The sequence below is a fragment of the Rhamphochromis sp. 'chilingali' genome (genome assembly GCF_963969265.1).
Source record: "Rhamphochromis sp. 'chilingali' genome assembly, chromosome: 2".
In the NCBI taxonomy this organism is placed as follows: domain Eukaryota; kingdom Metazoa; phylum Chordata; class Actinopteri; order Cichliformes; family Cichlidae; genus Rhamphochromis; species Rhamphochromis sp. 'chilingali'.
Window position 1 is genome coordinate 67,991,478 of NC_137930.1, and position 21,380 is coordinate 68,012,857.

General features: G+C 39.9%; 1 protein-coding gene across 1 annotated transcript in view; it reads right to left on the reverse strand.

Moving 5' to 3' along the window:
• cdh13 (cadherin 13, H-cadherin (heart)) overlaps positions 1-21,380 on the reverse strand; it is a 402,884-nt gene that overhangs the window by 212,177 nt on the left and 169,327 nt on the right. The window contains exons 4-5 of the mRNA XM_080875355.1: positions 19,865-19,972; positions 643-795 (exon numbers count right to left, since the gene is read on the reverse strand). Coding sequence (XP_080731481.1) covers positions 643-795; positions 19,865-19,972 — 261 coding nt within the window. The remainder of the gene's footprint in view (positions 1-642; positions 796-19,864; positions 19,973-21,380) is intronic.

Sequence of the window (21,380 nt, forward strand, 5' to 3'; positions counted from 1 at the left end):
GTGTCAGTCTGACACTAAAGAAACCTTTATTTAGCGCTTTATATAGCCTCTGTAGGAATTATATCTCACTTATCTTAAATGCACTACTGTATAGCTCTGTGTAAATAATCATTCTGTACATTCGATAATTTTTAACCCTACAACTGTTTACAACTTGCATAGTTCCCATTTCTGTATAGCTGTATATCTCAGATTCTGTAAAGTTATTTATTTCATATTCTGTATAGTTTTTCATATTTATAGCCTGTACATAGCTTGTACATACTTATAGTTATAGAATATTCACAACATACTTCATACCGTGTACATTATAACATACCATAATAGACCCATTTCTGTAATATACTCACATATCTATATTATTGCTAATATATATTGTAATATATCTATATCACTAAAGCACTACTGGATGGATGCAAACTGCATTTCGTTGCCCTGTACCTGTGCATGTGCAATGACAATAAAGTTGAATTCTATTCTATTCTATTCTATTCTATTTGAACTATTGAAACGTATTAATAACTTGAGAACAAAAGAGAAATAAAGAAAGTGACAGTTAATGTGTGGAGGAGTCTGTGAATCAGTGAAACAATGAAAAAGTGATAACCACCAGATCTGAACACGGCTCAAACACATGCTGACCTGGTAGGAGTCTGTGGCCTCACGGTCCACTGAGCGGCTGACTGACACGGCTCCTGAATTCATGTCAATGGTGAAGAGACCTTTGGGATCCTGGTCAGCACCGGGGCCTGTCATTCGGAATATTTGTTCCCTTGGCTCCCCCGTTGAAATCAGCTGCAGACATATGGACACACACACATATTCATTCTAGTAAAAGAAGCTTACAGAGGCTTCAATGGTGATGCAAATCCCTGATAACTACCAATTAAAATTTTATAACAGACTTTGATTTAATTTCATCAGTTGGTAAATTCATCTCATCTGAAACAAGAAATTTCACATCATTTCCCTGAGCACTGGAGGCCTGCTGCGACTGCTTGCACATGCATCATCAGATTCCAGTGATATAAGTGGAACAGTTCAATAATTCATATAAAAAACAGTTTTTCTTAATAATTAAGTGAAAATGTTATGTTTTGTTGCTTTTATCATTGTTGTTATTTAGGTCACAGGAAAAAGGTTTTGAACTAAACGCTAAATTAAACACTGTGAACAAAGCAGTGATGCTTTTCAGGAATTCTGCCAATCTAGTTGGCTCACGGTTCTTTTTTCTGAGGCGGGAATGATCTGACCCCGGTGCTTTTTGGATAGAGGCACTCACATGAGTCTGTCATAGCCAGCAGCATGAGCGGGTACCCCAGGAACAGGAACAGGCCGGTGCAGAAAAAGAAAAACAGACAGAACAAAGCATTTTAGTAACAAATTTAGCAACAGTTACTAAAGCTCCTGAAAGGGCAAAAAGTGAGAGATTATCTGGATTACACACTATTATAACTAAACACCACCTTCATCGTCAATATATCAAATGAGGAATAAATACAATAAAATATAATATATTAAAAAAATATAATAAAAAGGAATAAATTAGCATATTTTTCGGACCATAAGGCTTTTATCGAGTGGAAAAAAGTTTGCGTTCATCCTCCAGCTTCACTGTGTTTATGCTAACATAGCTGTGTAACTAGCGATCACGTAGCACATCATTATATACCAGCTAGCCAAACTTCAGTAACCCTACAAACGTCACTGCTGTTTAGTTTCCTGTCTTCATTTATGTTGGAAGTGACAGCAGAGCTGTACGTTTGAATTTTTCAGAAATCTCTCAGTCAGAACATGCTATATCATGTTTAGGTGGAAGCTAGTGAGCTAACTTCCTGCTAACTCTATTAAACTTCATAAATTCTGTTTTGCTGGATGCCTGGATGTTACAACTGGTAGAGCAGCCACACTGATCATTTTATTAAAGATGAAAGAATTTAGACAGTTTGTAACTCTCAGTGATGCTGCAGTGTTCGTTTGACTTTGGGAGTTTTGGACCCAGAACATCTTACTATTCATCACTGATTGAAGAAAATAAGAACAACCCCAGGTTTCTCTTCAGCACTGTAGCCAGGCTGACAAACAGTCAGAGCTCTATTGAGCCAACCATCCCTTTAACGTTAACTAGTAATGACTTCATGAACTTCTTCACAAATAAAATTTTAATCATTAGAGAATAAATTACCAATAATCATCCCACAGATGTAATATTATCTACAGCTACTCTTAGTACCATTGATGTTAAGTTAGACTCTTTTTCTCCAATTGATCTTTCTGAGTTAACTTCAATAATTACTTCCTCCAAACCATCAACGTGTCTTTTAGACCCCATTCCTACAAAACTGCTCAAAGAAGTCCTGCCATTAATTAATGCTTCGATCTTAAATATGATCAACCTATCTCTAATAATCAGCTATGTACCACAGGCCTTCAAGCTGGCTGTAGTTAAACCTTTACTTAAAAAGCATCTCTAGATGCAGCAGTCTTAGCTAATTATAGGCCAATCTCCAACCTTCCTTTATATCAAACATCCTTGAAAGAGTAGTTGTCAAACAGCTAACAGATCATCGGCAGAGGAATGGTTTACTTGAAGAGTTTCATCCTATTAGAGCGATTAGAACATGCTGTAGGTATTACAGGTACTGCACTGCAGTGGTTTGTATCATATCTATCTAATAGACTCCAGTTTGTGCATGTAAATGGAGAGTCCTCTTCACACACTGAGGTTAATTATGGAGTTCCACAGGGTTCAGTGCTAGGACCAATTCTGTTTACATTATACATGCTTCCCTTAGGCAGCATCATTAGAAGACATAGCATACATTTACACTGCTATGCAGATGACACCCAGCTCTATCTGTCCATGAAGCCAGATAACACACACCAATGAGTTAAACTGCAGGAATGTCTTAAAGACATAAAGACCTGGATGGCCGCTAACTTTCTGCTTCTTAATTCAGATCAAACTGAGGTTACTGTACTCGGCCCTGAAAATCTTAGAAATATGGTCTCTAACCACGTTCTTACTCTGGGTGGCATTACCTTGGCCTCCAGTAATGCTGTGAGGAACCTTGGAGTCATTTTGACCAGGACATGTCCTTCAACGCACATATTAAACAAATATGTAAGACTGCGTTCTTCCATTTGCGCAACATCTCTAAAATTGGAAATATCCTGTCCCAGAGTGACGCTGAAAAACTAGTTCATGCATTTATTACTTCCAGGCTGGACGACTGTAATTCATTATTATCAGGATGTCCAAAAAACTCCCTGAAAAGCCTTCAGCTAATCCAAAATGCTGCAGCAAGAGTCCTGACAGGGACTAGAAAGAGAGAGCAGATTTCTCCTGTTTTGGCTTCCTGTTAAATCCAGAATTCAAAATCCTGCTCCTCACATACAAGGTCTTAAATAATCAGGCCCCATCTTATCTTAATGACCTTGTAGTACCATATCACCCTATTAGAGCACTTCGCTCTCGCTCTGCAGGCCTACTTGTTGTTCCTAGAGTATTTAAAAGTAGAATGGGAGGGAGAGCCTTCAGTTTTCAGGCCCCTCTTCTGTGGAACCAGCTTCCAGTTTGGATTCAGGAGACAGACACTATCTCTACTTTCAAGATTAGGATTCAAACTTTCCCCCTGAATCCTCCCTTAGTTATGCTGCAATAGACGTAGGCTGCTGCATTGAATCATATCTGTTATTAACCTCTGTCTCTCTTCCACAGCATGTCTTTATCCTGTCTTCCTTCTCTCACCCCAACCAATCACAGCAGATGGCCCCGCCCCTCCCTGAGCCTGGTTGTGTCGGAGGTTTCTTCCTGTTAAAATGAAGTTTTTCCTTCCCACTGTCACCAAAGTGCTGCTCATAGTGGGTCATATGATTGTTGGGTTTTCTCTGTATCTATTATTGTACAATCTACTGTACAATATAAGGCGCCTTGAGGCGACTGTTGTTGTGATTTGGCGCTGTATAAATAAAATTGAATTGAATAGATTACTCCACGAAGCTCCTGAGTACGACAGCCGCAATGCTCCAACAATCCATCAAGCGGTGCGGCTTCATAGCTTACTAAAGTTGTACTAAAACATTTTTGACAGATTTTTGAGCGCCGTGTAGCACATAATATTGGTTCGGGGTCAGTAAGCACAACCAGAATTCATATGTAAGGCCCACTGTCGATTTTTGAGAAGGTTAAAGGATTTTAAGTGCACCTTATAGTGTGGAAAATACGGTATGTTACATCTTCATATTTCTTATGAATTATGGGGTTACACTGCATATTCACAAATGTTCTGTTCAAAACATTGTGACCCGAAGAACCAGGCTGTCAAAACCATGACAACTTTAAAAGCTCTAGAAATCATTACCCCCAAAAGGTAAGGATATAGAATTAGATACTTCTGACCTCATTGGCCAAATTAATGAGTGATTAGAGATTTGTAGGAATTGAGAATATTTGGCAAGTTTGTATACAGCGACTAGAAAACAGTAAAGATAAGGTGTGTGTGTGTGTGTGTGTGTGTGTCTGTGTGATTTCATTTGAATCATTCATTTCCTGTCTCGTCTTATGGATCAGTGTAGCTCACATCTCACGTTGTGTATTTTTTTTAAACTTATCAAAAATAAATAAAGTAAATCACACAAAAATGTTCAGAAAACAAAGGAAACCAAAACATCTTGAAATCCATCACTTCTATAAATTTGTTCTTTCTAAATGCCACAGAAGCACGCCGAGGGTCATCACCAGTGTCAGCACTCTGGGCCTCAACACTGTCGCTGTGTCAAGGACCTAAATGGTCACCCTGTATGGTGCCTGTGATAAGAGAAATGCCACGAGGCTGCCTTTAATGAGAATACACTTCAATGGGACAGCAGCTAAAATGAAGGCCTTTCTACTCCCACTTGAAAGAGCATGGGACATGAGACTACAGCGTTACAAGCCTGCACCAGATGAAGCTGAAATGCTTATAGCCTCTCCAGAGCTCTCTGCCATTTATCTCTATGTCCTGCTTCATCTTTTCCCTCTGCTCCCTCTCGCTCTAAGGCTCCTTGGTCCCCCGGTTCTTACTCTCTCTAATATGTCCATCCTAGCTCTTCTGTTAAGCATCAATATTTCTTTATATAGTCATCCTTTTCCATTTCCTCTTGTGCTTCTTCTTTTTAAAACATAAAGAAACATCCACATTTTTAAAAAGCTTAGCAGTAGGCAGCTTTTTATGAATAAGCGCCGCATGCTGAGAATATCTCCTCTTGGCTTTTGTTTTGCTTTTTTTTTCTTTAAAAAAATGTCAATATTAAAAATTAGAACGGCGTAAAACGTCGTCTTCGTAGGACAGAACGCGAAAACAAAACCCAGCGCTGCACACACTCAAACAGGTGGCACTGCTGTCATTAAAGACAGAGATATTTCTGGTCTGTAATCACAGTGACAGCCAGCACCTGCAGAGAGTGACAAACTGGGTCAGATGAAGAGAAGTGAAAAAGAATGAGGTGCAACATTAGTTGGATTCACAGATGGCTTGGCATCAAACTTTGATAGGCGTGGGGGGGAGTGGAGGGAAAAACAAGAACAGTTGTAGAGGGAGGCAGGATGAGGAGAGAGTAAGTGAGAGAGGCAGATGTAGGGACTGTGGGAGAGGGAGAGATCACTGATAAAGGCACAATAACTTCAGCTGGAGAGTAGCTGAAGTGTCAGGAGAAGTTTAGGCTGATTAGACGATGTCTCTGTGGGGCCCCAGCGTGATAATTTACTGTGCACACGACACATACTCTCTGTGATGTACACGCATGCTGGCGAAGAAATGTGCTCCCAGTGGCTTTGTCTCCACTGAGTCTGTCTCCCTGTGTGTGTGTGTGTGTGTGTGTGTGTGTGTGTGTGTGTGTGTGTGTGTGTGTGTGTGTGTGTGTGTGTGTGTGTGTGTGTGTGTGTGTGTGTGTGTGGGAGGACTGATGGGAGAATCTCACCTCTTTCTATCAGATCTCATTACCACCCAAGCATACATGAAAGACTGCTGGGCTTGTGATACTGCAGGAAGATGACAAGAGGTGTGCTGCTGCTCTGCAACACCAAACAGCAGCTTGTTGAAAAAATGAGCAGCAAAACAATAAGACCAACAGCAGAGTGTGTAAGTTTATGATTGGTTTTGGTGTGTTAAAACCAGCGTATGCAAAATGTCGGGTGGATGAGGAATAAAACCTTGTATAGGTGTGTGTAGCTGCATACCTGTGATTAGTGATGTGAAACAGGAGTTGAAATACCGAGTACAGCCTTACTGCTTCCGTGGGAATTATACGTAGCAGTAAGCTGCTGCTAATCAAATGCACTTTATTAATGAATCATGAGCAGGTGTGAGCACCTCTGTAAAAACAGAACTTTGGAAAGTTTGCAGCTCTGGAGCATTCAACTGTGCGTTAACATAATGCCACAATCTACCCAGGAGTGGATGCTGTGACAAATTTACCCCAAAGTCCCCAACGCTCAGATAAACTGCAAATAAAAAATAACATAATAAATTATAAGCCTGGATCAGCATGTTAGATGTCAATCTTTACTACAGAACACGACTAGAAAAAAAGCTGAACAACAACAACAACAACAAACTTTATCTATACAGCACATTTAAAAACCAGTGGTGTACCAAAGTGCTTAACATGCAAGAGGGTAAGATGAAGTAACAGGGAAGGATGAGGGCTATGGCAAGGTACCAAAATGTGCTAGCAGCTTGAATGGCATTAAAACACATGAAGGCAAAAGAATTGCATATAAAAGCATAAAAGAAGGCTAAGTGTAGAGGATAAAACAGTCAAAAAAAATGTAAAATGAAGATAAGAATAAGCGTTAAGCTAACTATCAAGCAAGCGTTAACTGGTAGAAAAGGCGAGGCTAAATAAGTGGGTTTTTAACTGCGATTTGAAGGAATGGATGGAATCAGACTCGCGGACAGCGATGGGGAGGTTATTCCATAAATCGGGTGCAGCCAAGGAAAACGCGCGGTCACCTCTAGTCTTCAGCCGAGATCTCAGCAGTACCAGGAGTGACCGGGAAGATGATCTTAATGCTCTAGTAGGGGTGTATGATCTAAGTAGCTCAATGAGGTAGCTTGGTGCTATATTGTTCCAATGCAGATCAGCAAGGACAGGGGTAATAGAGACACGCCGCCCACTACCAGTAAGGAGACGAGCAGCTATGGAGGAGAGTAGAGTTAAGACCAAAGTAAAGTGAGTTGCTGGTTTCAAAAGCTGTTTACCAGGAGAAAGCCTCTTGTTTCCTAGAAGAACACTGCAGCACAGCTACAGTTTGCAAAGTTGCATTTGAGCAAACTTTGGAAACAAAGTTTTTTTTTGGTTAAAAAAGGAGATGTCTGGCCATAATGCACCGCACCCTGCTTGGTAAGAAAAACACAGCATGTCAGTACAAACACCTCATTGTGACTGCCCAGTACATTCTGATGGTTTGGGCTTGTTTTGCAGTCATAGGGGAACGCTGCACTCATGGATTTGACTATGAACTCCTTTGTTCATCATCTGATTAGAGTGAGACGTCAGGCTAAAGCTCGGCCGAAACTGGGTCGTACAACAAGACGATGATTGAAAGCACAGCAGCAAAAATCAAGGTGCTGCGTTGGCCCTGCCACGGTCCAGACCTCAGTCTGACTGAAATGCTGTGGTGGGACCTTAAGAGAGCTGTCAGAGATGGGCATAACGCGTTACTGTAATCCGATTACTTTTTTCAAGTAGCGAGTAAAGTAAGGGATTACTATTGCAAAAACAGTAATTAGATCACCGTTACTTTCCCGTAGGAACGCTGCGTTACTGCGTTACTAAAACCGTGATTTTTTTGCGAGAATGTCTCATGACAGTGACGTAAGCGAGTGCGACGTTCGTGACAACAGCTGTGTGCAGGTCAACAATGGATCATATATCGAGTGCAGAGAGAGTATGAGCGTGCAGCGTTTAAAGCGTGGAAGTACTGACCTTAGCACAGAGCTGTGCACAAACAAATGCCAGCAAACCTCAAATGGATAATTTTATAAAGAAGAGTGGGCCAAAAATTCTCCCCATCGATGTGAGACACTCGTTAAAGTCAAACAGAAAATAATTTAAACTTCTGCAGGACACTGAATCATAGGCTATGCACAGGACACGACTGAATGTACAAAGATATCTTCATGAAAAACACGTTTAATATAAAGTTAGTCTAAAGAAAACATGATCAGTCTGAGTCATTAACATGCAAAAGCCTTCCACACACACTACGCATGTCCTTGTACTTTTTAAGGGAGAACGAGGGAGTATTCTGACTCGTGTGTGTGTGTGTGTGTGTGTGTGTGTGTGTGTGTGTGTGTGTGTGTGTGTGTGAGAAAGAGAGAGAGAGGGGAAGAGTATCCAGTAGCATCCCTCAGTGATGCTTCTGTTATCCCTGTCAAGGTCACACAGCCAGCTGCGAATGACAATCACCAGCCATAAAAGGACTCCTGGGACCGCGCCAGTGTGTGTGTGCATGTGTACAAGCATGCAAAGCTCGGAACAGCGCTTTGCCTGATTGTCCTGCCACTCCAGCCTGCTAATGAGGGGGACGAGACAGAAAGGCCTAGTGAAGACGCGGACAAACAGAGCAGGGCCAGTCCTCCACGCTGGACGATGGGAAACACAGTTGGGCTAATTAACAGGCTGGTTAGTGAGGGCTCTAAAAAACAGAAATAAATGGAACTGCTAGCGTCTCGATGGGCTTTGGTTGCCTGCATCGGTTTTTCTCAGGCAGATGGATGACCAATCTTTCAATCTTGCTCAGGCTCACACATGGACAGCATCTCTCACGTAGTTCACAGCTGACAAATCTGGTTTTTATTGCATCCCTCTCATCAAAATGGATTTCACATGGGCTATGTGTGTCTGGAAGTCTGCGTCCGATAGTTTTAACTCGCTGTCGGCGAACACCAAAACGAGCATGATTGTCATGCTGAAAGACAGACGGTGAGATAGAGTCAAGAACTTTGTGGGTTTTCTTTAGACAATTAAGCAAATCAGTTAGATCTGATGAGAGGGCTGAAGGCGGCCTAGTTTTCTGATATTGTAGCTTCTTTATGTAAGAACAGGAAGACAAAGACGGAGACAGTGGTTGGAGAAAAGATGCAAAAGTTTAAAGGAAGAAACACTACAGCTGACAGACACCAGATAGAGGGTGAAAAGACAGCAGACACATACAGACTGACAGGCAGAGCAAATCAGGCTGCGCTCCTCACAGAAACAATGAAACAAAGGTGTCAGAAACATCTACTCGCTGTACTATGTTTGAGGCTGAGGCTACAACCAAACTGGGGCCTCATTCCTCTCACCAGCAGAACTTTATTGGTGCTGTCATGTCGAGTCAGACACGTTGAGTTGATTTGTGAGCTGGACCCAAAGGTAAAGAAGGATAAACACAGGCTGAATAACTGACAGCTTCAGTACAAAAAGTTAAGATTGCTCTGCTGATTGAAGGGTTTGAGACTCCGTGTTGACACGTCGGAGACTTTGGTGGGTATTTAATGAAGCTTCCTCCTTTTTTTTCTAGACTATAAATTTGTATTTATTTTACGATTAACCACTCACTCTGATATAAAGGCTTGTTTGAAAATTTAAAGACTTTCTATTAGGACTAGAGATGGCACGATACCACTTTTTTATGTCCGATACCGATATCATAAATTTGGATATCGGCCGATACCGATATGAATCTGATATAGTGTGTTTTCAATCAATAAAGCTGTTTTTTAAATATCTTGCTGTATTTTGTATACGTTTATACTCAAGTTTAAAAAACAAACAAACACTAAAGCTATTCTGTTATACCTGTATGCAAAAAATATACTGCACCCAAAAAATGTCATAGTTCAGCAAAACTGATCAATCTAATAAACTTAAACCTGCACCATCCTCCCTATTCTGGTATTTTAAAGAGTACTTAGCAGAAACATTAAGCAACCTAACTAATAGGGTTGCAAACTCCCAGCAAAAAAAAAAAAAAAAAAAAAGGAACCCCCCACCCTCTACCTCATGATGCTTAATCGACGTAATCAACCTTAATCTGATCCAGTGTGGAAGAAAAATGCACAGAAATAAATTATTTTTCAAGAATAATTAAATAGATTCAACATCTTTCTTCAACAGAACTGCAGAGATGGTACTTTCCCAAAGGAAAAAGTACTGTAGCTTACTAGGGTATATTAGACTTAACAGTTACTATATACAGTAATGGACTTCTATACATTTTACATCAGATTAAAACTTTGGGTGTAAGATTCAGATAAATATTAAATAATTAAAAGCTCGACATTTTAAATGAGAATAAGAAAGAAAAGTATGTCTTTGTGCCCCCTTTTCCCTGTTAATGCCCTATCGGCCCCCCTGGCTAAACTTTGCTAGATCCGCCCCTGCACAGTTACAGCCGTCAGCTACGTAGAAAAAGATCCTGGTGTAGAAAGTAAAATTAAATAAATTCTAACAACAGCTGATCAAGCTTAAACGTGCTGCTGTTGTTCAGCCACTGGTTTCCTCTTTCTGGTGCGAAGTGGGCCAAAAACAAACAAGAGACACAGACTCGCGACAGAAAAGCCGATCAGCTGATCATTGATCTGTATTAATAGACCTCTCTGCATTGAATCATATCTGTTATTAACCTCTGTCTCTCTTCCACAGCATGTCTTTATCCTGTCTTCCTTCTCTCACCCCAACCGGTCGCAGCAGATGGCCCCGCCCCTCCCTGAGCCTGGTTCTGCCGGAGGTTTCTTCCTGTTAAAAGGGAGCTTTTCCTTCCCACTGTCGCCAAAGTGCTTGCTCATAGGGGGTCATATGATTGTTGGGTTTTTCTCTTATGAAGCGCCTTGAGGCGACTTTTGTTGTGATTTGGCGCTATATAAATAAAATTGAATTGAATTGATCAGTTTCACGATTGAAGTAGCAGCAAGAAGAGAGAGAGAGAGAGAGAGAGGCAGTCGCTCCAGGTATCGGTTGTTAAGCTTAATGCGGGAATGCTTTACAAACATTCAGAGATGAACTTACACACTTGCTTTACTTCTCTCTGGGATCACTTCCTTGGAGATGAAATGCTGGTTTGGTAGCGAAGCTCCAAATACTCAACCAGACCGCCGACAGGTCTCACAGGCCACAACCGCTCTATCACGTGATGCATACTGCTCCAAAGTGCTACGGTTATGAGCCGAGTTACGCCATGTTGCAAGTTTTGTGAGGTACTTGTTTGATATTTAATGGATCGGATTACATTTTTTATTTCTCTCCGATATCCGATCCAGTAATTTAGGTCAGTATCGGACCGATACCGATACGTAATATCGGATCGGTCCATCTCTAATTAGGACCACAAAACTTGCCCAGACTGCTTTCTCGGAGCCTGTCCAAGCAGCTGGGATGCAGACCTGGAGCCAATTAGAAACATATTTTCTGCTTAATTCGCTGTAAGTTTTATCTCTTTTAAAGTGGATGTGAAATACTACATGTATAAAGATGATGGAGCGCTGTTCTCAAAAACAACCATGGATTTAACGCCGTCTGTGAAGCTGGATTTAAGCGTTCCGTTTTAGAGCATCTTAGGTCAGGACAGAACATCACGTCACTGGGTTGGTTGGTTATATATCTGTGGACAGGGCTGGACTGGGACATAACATCAGCAATGATGTACACTGTCTGAACTATCTACAACACATGGTGGAAACCTGAAATTAAGACAGAGAAGACTAGAGGTGAGACATGACCATTAGTGAATATTAACATTGATAAATGACAGAAAAAAAACAAACAAAAAAAAAGATAAATGACAGATTTTTGCCACATCAATAAACGGCAGGGCAAAATATTTTTTCTAACATGGCAACCTTTAAAAAGTGAAAGGAGACAGAAAGACAGGTGAGAAAGAATAAAACTTGATTGACTTTTTAATGGCATTTTACACACAGTACTGGTGCAGAATCTAGAAAGTGTGGGAAAATACTGGCATCATATACAGTACTTACTTCTGAAGAAATTATGATGGGACCCTCAAAAAAATTACTATGTACAATAATGGATTTCTATACATTTTACATCAGATGAAAACTTTGATTGTAAGATTCAGATAATTATTTATTCAAAGTGAGACATTTTAAATGAGAATAAGAAAGAAAAATATTTCTTTGTGCCCCCCTCTCCCTGTTAATGCCCTACCTGCCCCCCTGCCATAACTTTGTTAGACCCGCCCCTGCACAGTTACCAGCTGTCAGCTACATAAAAAAGGATCCTGGTGTTATTTGTCTCTCAGAAACAGTTCATAACTTCCCTTCAACTCATTCATGTCACCTAAAAGGTAAACCTGTTTCTCCATCACAGCTCTGATGATCCAGTAAGGACATCTCCTGGTTTCATCTTCATGTTTCCCTCTCACCAAATAACCAAACCGACATCATGACCAGCAGCTTTACAGCTGTGGCTCCAGCAAACATCAGCTGATATTAGAAATTAATATTAAATCAATTCTAACAACAGCTGATCAAGCTTAAACTGCTGCTGTTGTTTAGCGCGACATCTGCTGGTTTCCTCTTTCTGGTGCAAAGTGGGCGATAAACAAACGAGAGAGAAAAGCCGATCAGCTGATCATTGATCAGTTTCATGATTGAAGGAGCAACAGGAGAGGGAGGGGGGAGGATGAGAGCAGAAGAAACAGCTGTGCAGCGTAAACACAGAGTAACTCCAGCTTTGTGCCTTTTTCATTATAGCTAAAGTCCGGGACAAACTGTTCCTTTTCACCTCAATACAAAACGCGTAATATTTTCTCTGAATACCAGACGATTCAGCTTTTTACGGGACGGTTGGCAACTCTACTAACTAACCTTATGAATAAAATAAAGTTCAATAACATCATAGCACCCATCCAGCTGTATAGAAACTCCGTCATGCTAGCTAGTACGCAGTACGAGTTATTGTAACTGACTGCAAAAAGTCAGCACAACAACAATAAATTATATCTAAACTTGGTTTATATCTGTTTATATCTGTCCCAGTGTCAGTTCACCTGACACTGGGACCAGCGGCCGCCTCGGGTCTCTCCTCCTCCTGCCTTCCCTTTCCCTCATCCACCTGCTGGCCTCCACCACTTGCTAATGTTACTGACTCTGTGGAAGCTCCGCTATAGCCACCACAAAACAACTGAGTTATTTTTACACATCTGCCAGCATCTGGCCAATCCACCACCTCTCATTGTTTTTTCCGTAACGGAAAAGCAACAGATTCCAGTGACAGAAAAAGACAGATGAACTTGAAACGCTGGGTCCAATACAGCTTTGTTGCTTGGTTCTCAATTACATTCTATCCTGTGTTTCCCAGGGTTCAACTTTCAGTTTTTCCTTTGGTCATCACTTGTGATTGGCTCCCAACCAGATTTAATGGGGTCTTATGGCTTTAGGAGAATTGCAATTTGAAACATCCCTTAGATAAAGGGAAACAGCTCAAAACTGGAGCAAGCTGTTGGCTGGACGATCAAACGAGAGCCAAAAAAAGAGACAGAAACCCAGTAAAAATCCCAACTTTCCAAAAACACAACAATACTTTTTCTGTTTGTTAGTTTTTGTGCAATAAAAAACTGTATTTTCAGTCTTTTACAGGAGGACTTACCAAACTGCCAAAAACTAATACTGCAGCAATCACAATGGCTGAAAAATAAGGAGTTCATGAAAAATAAATAAATAAATCCTTCTGTCTGAAAGAAACAATTTACCTGTTAGGTTTGGGGAGTGTCTGTGTGGAGTGCTCAGTGGATCTGCGCTCGACAGTGCAGCCTAGGCGGAGTAGTCGAGCGCAGATCCACTGAGCACTCCACACAGACAGCATCGTCAGAAGGAAAGTTGATAAAATAAATTAAAAATGTTGTATTGTTCGATACATATGTGTACTGAACCGAAAGCACTGTATCGAACGGTTCAATATCGATATGAGTATCGTTGCACCCCTAATATTTATAGGTCAAGGAAAACATTTCTCCCTGAAGCTTCAAGTTATTTTATCAGCCTTCTATCCCCACATGACAGAATGACTCACACTTAATCCCAAACAAGAAGGCAAAAAATGAAAATAAAAAATTAAAAAAACCTTTTAAGATGAAGCATTTAGACCACATGGGCTGATTTGACTGACTTGTCTTCCTAAATACAACAGTCTAAAAATGGTCCTATTAGCTGACTAATTATCTATTAGAGACTGAAGTGGCATCTACAAAGAGAAACGTTTAAGCATATCTGTTTCAATGCATGTTCCAGCTGTTGTGTGAGCTGTTTAAGGGCTCTGGAGGGAGGGCAGGGGGGAGACCTCTGTATCAAAACACTTCCACAGCTAGCAGGAGGTGTGACATAAACAACAAGGTTCTTAGCCTTCCCCTGTGAGCCCTGCTGACAGCTGACCCCCCCCCCCCCCAAGTACACACACACACATTGCACATATGCACACACTACACATTCAAATTGTATTCCTCTCGGTGTTTCTCACTGCTTATCTCTCAGAGGGAAGAAGGAAGGATGAAAAATGAATGGCTGCCACATGGAAGTAGTACGGTTGTATAAGAAGAAGAAAAGCTATTGGTGTGGAAAATCAATTCCGCCAAGTCACCAACACATAGCTTCTATTAGGTAAAATAGCCAACATTAGCCTGTCTTCTCATGCAGAGCTGAGGGATGAAGGGGTACCGGCATGAATGTATGGAATGCACAAACAGTGATGAGAAGCAGGAATTGGGAAACTAGAAGGACGGTTAAGGCATCCCAGTGGAAGAAGAGAGTGAGAAAATAATGAATGTCATGTAGGCACAATGCTCCTGTTGCTCGTTTGAATGCATAAGTACTGCGCAGGGTAAACTGCTCCTCCTGTGTCACTGGTTAACGCTCTGCCCAGTCAGGTCCAGAGCATACTGCAGAAATAATGTGTCCCATACAGATTACTCTATTCTGCTGACTCTTATCTTCCTGCTGTTGGCAAGGCAAGAAATTTGCACGACCCCATGGCCAACAGTTGTCCCGCAAAAGTATCACCTGGTGGTCTGACACACTTGGTCCAGTCCAACCTTGTATCTCCAGGCTTTACAGGGACCATACTGAGCACAGCATTAGTATGAGGGGTAGAGCCGCTTTGTGCCGTGGTCATGCTCTCCAGGGCACAATTATCTGTTATGTGCAAGGCTCAGAGAGGGATATCTTTTTTATTTTAGTCTGAGTGAGCATTGAGAGCTGTGGATGATCTCTCAGTGCCCAGCCTTAGAGCAAAGCTCATAAATCAAAGCTTTGTAAAACAGATCAATATAAATACCTTACACAGGTGTCCAAGTGTTTGACTTTTGGTTGATCGTTTGTTCTGAAAGTGATTTAAATGTTGCATGTGAAAAAGTGAAATAAAACACGTCTGAGAGAGAAACTGGAGAGTGTCGAGCAAGTTATTAATGTTTTTAATCTCCCATACAAGTAATCAGCTGCGTCACCTTTGCTTTGTCACCAGGACACACTTAGTTTCTTTTCTGTGATGAAAGAATCAGGCAACATGCTGCGGAGAGAATTTACCAAAAGTCCAAATGTAAACTTTTTTCTGTAACACACGTTTCACATTTGTGTTTTAATAAATGTGCACATGAAGGTTTAAATTCAGGGATGTTTGCAAATGTTTGCACTAGAGATGGACCGATCTGATATTACGTATCGGTATCGGTCCGATACTGACCTAAATTACTGGATCGGATATCGGAGAAAAATAAAAAATGTAATCCGATCCATTAAATATCACGAAAGCACCTCACAAAACTTGCAACACGCCGTAACTCACCTCAGAACGTTAGCACGTCGGAGCAGTATGCATCACGTGATAGAGCAGCTGTGGCATGCGGGACCTGTCGGTGGTCTGGATAGCATGTGGAGCTTCGCTAGCAACCCCGCATTTCATCTCCGACAAAGTTATCCCCGAGAGAAGTAAAGCAAGTGTGTAAGTCCATCTCTGAATGTTTGTAAAGCATTCCTGCGTTAAGCTTAACAAGCGACTGCCTCTCGCTCTCCGGCTGCTACTTCAATCATGAAACTGCTTAATGATCAGCTGATCAGCTTTTCTGTCGCGAGTCCGTGTCTCTTGTTTGTTTTTGGTCCACTTTGCACCAGAAAGAGGAAACCAGCGGCTGAACAACAGCAGCACGTTTAAGCTTGATCAGCTGTTGTTAGAATTTATTTATTATTACTTTCCACACCAGGATCTTTTTCTATGTAGCTGACGCTGGTAACTGTGCAGGGGCGGATCTAGCAAAGTTTAGCCAGGGGGGCCGATAGGGCATTAACAGGGAAAAGGGGGCACAAAGACATACTTTTCTTTCTTATTCTCATTTAAAATGTCGAGCTTTTAATAAATAATTATCCGAATCTTACACCCAAAGTTTTAATTTGATGTAAAATGAATAGAAGTCCATTACTGTATATAGTAACTATTAAGTCTAATATATATACCCTAGTAAGCTATAGTACTTTTTCCTTTGGGAAGGTACCATCTGTGCAGTCTGCAATTTTGTTGAAGAAAGATGTTGAATCTATTTAATATTTCTTGAAAAATAATTGATTTCTGTGCATTTTTTTTTCACACTGCATCAAATTAAGGTTGATTACGTTGATTAAGCATCATGAGGTGGAGTGTGAGGGGTGGTTCCCTATTTTTATTTATTTATTTTTGTTGTTGCTGGGAGTTGGAACCCTATTAGTTAGGTTGCTTAATATTTACGCTAAGTACTCTTTAAAATACCAGAATAGGGAGGATGGTGTAGGTTTAAGTTTATTAGATTGATCAGTATTGCTGAACTATGAAATATTTTTTTTTTGCATACAGGTATAACAGAATAGCTTTAGTGTAGTTGTTGTTTTAAACTTGAGTATGAACTTATACAAAATGCAGCAAGATATTTTTAAAAAAAACAGTTTTGTTGATTAAAAAACACTATATCGGATTCATATCGGTATCGGCAGATATCCAAATTTATGATATCGGTATCGGTATCGGACATAAAAAAGTGGTATCGTGCCATCTCTAGTTTGCACACTCGACCCATAACTGCAGATTATGTATGTATCAGAGTTTTCTTTACAAAAAGGGTCTAAAGCTGATCGTTTTGGCTTAAACTGATAAAAGGATGTAAAATAATAAAATTACAGATAAGAAAAACGACTGATCACCAAGAACAGATTGTATGAAAATGTGTTGTTATTTTTCTATTCATTAGTTCTATTTATTTGATAGAGATGTGCCGAGGTTGAAAGGTCTTTTATCATACATCAACTTTAACTTTAAAATTGCCATGTTACATTTTTTAAGGTCATAAAACATTATTACACATATACTAACACTGTAATATATATAGTTTATAGATACATGTTACGCTGCAACACTTGTACATATATCAAAATAGTTTAGCGCTTTAATCTGAAAAACAAAAAATCTTTAATTTTTTTATTATTTTGTCAAGAATTTTGATCTGGCCCAAAACACATGAAAGTCACTCCATGTCAGGATGTTATTGTTAGTTCTTTAATAAACTGAAAATCAGCATTTAAACTAGAGATGGACCGATCCGATATTACGTATCGGTATCGGTCCGATACTGACCTAAATTACTGGATCGGATATCGGCGAGAAATAAAAAATGTAATCCTCACAAAACTTGCGACATGGCGTAACTCGTCTCATAACCGTAGCACGTCGGAGCAGTGTGGTCACGTGATACAGCGGCTGTGTGTATTTGTAGTCTCGCTACCAAACCAGCATTTCATCTCCGAGGAAGTTATCCCAGAGAGAAGTAAAGCAAGTGTGTAAGTTCCTCTCTGAATGTTTGTAAAGCATTCCCACGTTAAGCTTAACAACTGATATATGGAGCAAGTGCCTCTCTCTCTCTCTCTCTCTCTCCTGCCGCTACTTCATGAAACTGCTTAATGATCAGCTGATCGGCTTTTCTGTCGCGAGTCCGTGTCTCTTGTTTGTTTTTGGCCCACTTTGCACCAGAAAGAGGAAACCAGCGGCTGAACAACAGCAGCACGTTTAAGCTTGATCAGCTGTTGTTAGAATTTATTTAATATTACTTTCTACACCAGGATCTTTTTCTACGTAGCTGACGCTGGTAACTGTGCAGGGGCGGATCTAGCAAAGTTTAGCCAAGGGGGCCGATAGGGCATTAACAGGGAAAAGGGGGCACAAAGACATACTTTTCTTTCTTATTCTCATTTAAAATGTCGAGCTTTTAATAAATAATTATCTGAATCTTACACCCAAAGTTTTAATCTGATGTAAAATGTATAGAAGTCAATTACTGTATATAGTGACTATTAAGTCTAATATATATACCCTAGTAAGCTATAGTACTTTTTCCTTTGGGAAGGTACCATCTGTGCAGTCTGCAATTTTGTTGAAGAAAGATGTTGAATCTATTTAATTATTCTTGAAAAAATAATTTATTTCTGTGCATTTTTTTTTCACACTGCATCAAATTAAAGTTGATTACATCGATTAAGCATCACAAAGTGGAGGGTGGAGGGTGGTTCCCTATTTTTTATTTTTTTTTGCTGGTAGTTTGCAACCCTATTAGTTAGGTTGCTTAATATTTCTGCTAAGTACTCTTTAAAATACCAGAATAGGAAGGATGGAGCAGGTTTAAGTTTATTAGATTGATCAGTGTTGCTGAACTATGAAATATTTTGGGCGCAGTGTACTTTTTACACACAGGTATAACAGAATAGCTTTAGTGCTGTTGTTTATTTAAACTTGACTATGAACTTATACAAAATGCAGCAAGATATTAAAAAACAGTTTTATTGATTAAAAAACACTATATCGGATTCATATCGGTATCGGCAGATATCCAAATTCATGATATCGGTATCGGTATCGGACATAAAAAAGTGGTATCGTGCCATCTCTAATTTAAACCAAAATCCGAGCGCGACAAACTATAGATGAAAATGAACATCTGGTTTACCTTCCTCTCCACGTGGCGGCACGTGTCATACTTGATCTCAGAATAAAACGCTCCACCTGCGTCGATCATTTAAAGAACTCAACTTCTTTGACTACGAAGTCATTTCTCAAACAACAACAGCTTTTAAATATAACACTGTGTCATCCAGTAAACATCTGTTATGAAAGGATATTTTCAAAAGCAGCAAAAACAGCTTTTTGGTGGGTAAACGTCTCCACTTTATATGGTTACAAGTAACCATATTTATTAAAAAAACCATCCATGTCAGTGCAGAATAAACACAAGCGTGTGGCATTAGTGCTCCAAATGTTAACAACAGGCCCCGACATTTAATGCAATTAATATTTTATAAACAGTAATTAAAGAAAGTATTTACACAATTTAATTAATTTTCACACATCAAATCTCCCTCAAAAATGTAACAATAATAATCTGATTAGCATTTTTTCAATCATCATAGCTTGTCAAAATAAAGCAGACAAGTGGGCAATTAAAAACAGTTCAGTCTGGTAATTACTCTGCTTTTGACTGTGTGCAGGATAAATGACTCCTACATGCATTGAATATTGGCAAGAACTGTAAAATATGAATATATTGTCTAAAAAAACAACACTATAAAGGTCAAAGGTCAATTTATTCCATACATGAAAGTAAATTAATAAGAAAATCTGCCTTAGTGTTTTTGGAAGAAAATAAAAACAACATTTTATATATTTTGTAAATAAGTCTGTGGTTAAAAAAGACAGGAAAGAGAGCCATTTCAGTTTTAACTTATTTTTTATGAAAAATACGCTTTTAAAATTGCTATTTAATGCACTTTAAACAATGGCTGTATCTGGGATGATAGGAGCATGTGTTCCTTACCTGGCCAATGAACTTGGGAAAGGGACCTCGCTCATTCTCACTTATAGATATATTAGGAACCAGCAGGGATCTCTTAGATCTGTACGGCAGCTTTTGACCCACGATATCCTACAAAACACAGAAGAGAAACCATATCATTGAAACTGGCAATAACTGAAATAGCTACATAATGTCTATCAACATTTTTAATTACCTGAAAACCCCACAACAACATCTAAACACACACACATACATAGCGAGTTGTTAAGTGTGCACTGAATGCAATAAAACTGTTAATACAGCTACTCTTAGAGAAATTTCTTTCTTTTCCTTTTTTAAAGGAGAGTTGTATATATAACATATGATGCAAACAAGCTGAACATCTGCATCTGGCAGTCAGCACCATATGCCTTACACATTTGGAGATAAGGACATAGTCTCTGGGAAAACTCTGCTGCTCTCACTAAATCTTAAATTCTTTATTTATATGTATTCAGCCCGTATGTTAAATAAGGATGGGAGAGAAAAGTAGAAAGCAAATTCAAAACAAAGCTCACAAGAAATGGTAAAAATGAAGAAATGAGCAAAGGCAAGGTTTTGGTAAAGTAATTGAACTGTTCGAGCAGAAGGAGCCCATCTGAAATGTTGCTTTTGCTCTTGAGAACACAATAGCATAATCTAATTTTATCTTCCACCCTCCTGCTGCTGTAAACAAAGACATGCTTTTTGCTGTGTAATATAGGGAAAAATTCTCCTTTCCTTTTGAAATCTCGGATCTTTCTGCTCTGATGAAAATAATGCCTAGAAATGACCCCAGGAAGCTGTAACCTAGGCTGCTAGCACACAGTGATGAAATATCACGGCAGGGCAGTTCACCGATTGCCTGAACACCTGGACTTCAGCTGAGGAGCTCACACGTTTGTTTGACGCATTACTTTGATGCAAAACGATGCAGGAAAATGTTCTGTTCTGATGATGTTGGATCTCACATCGGCCTTTGACACCGTTGACCATCACATCCTACGTGAAAGGCTGAAATACTGGGTCGGTGTATCTGGATCTGCCTTAGAGTGGTTCTCTTCATATCTGTATGAACGTTACTTTTTTGTGGCAGTCTCTAAGTACAGGTCATCTTCCACGTCCCGTGGTGTGCCACATGGCTCTGTGCTGGGGCCTTTATTGCTCTTAATATATCTACTTCCCCACCAGCACAGCATTTTGAGCCCCTTTAAAGACATCTGCTACCACTAGTACGCCAACAATATCCAGTTATACATTTCTTTCAAGCCCCAAGATTTTGAATGAGTGCTAAGAATCCATTAAAGTTTGGATGGCTGACAACTTCCTCCATCTCAACAAAGGAAAGACTGAAGTCCTTGTATGTGCTCCTGACAGACATGTACCTAAGATAATGAATGCTATTGGTCCTCTTGCAACATTTGTGAAATCGTCTATCAGGAGCCTCGGGGTAATCTTCGACCCGGCTCTCACTTTGGATGTTCACGTCAAATCTTTGGTTCGGTTTTATCACTTAAGA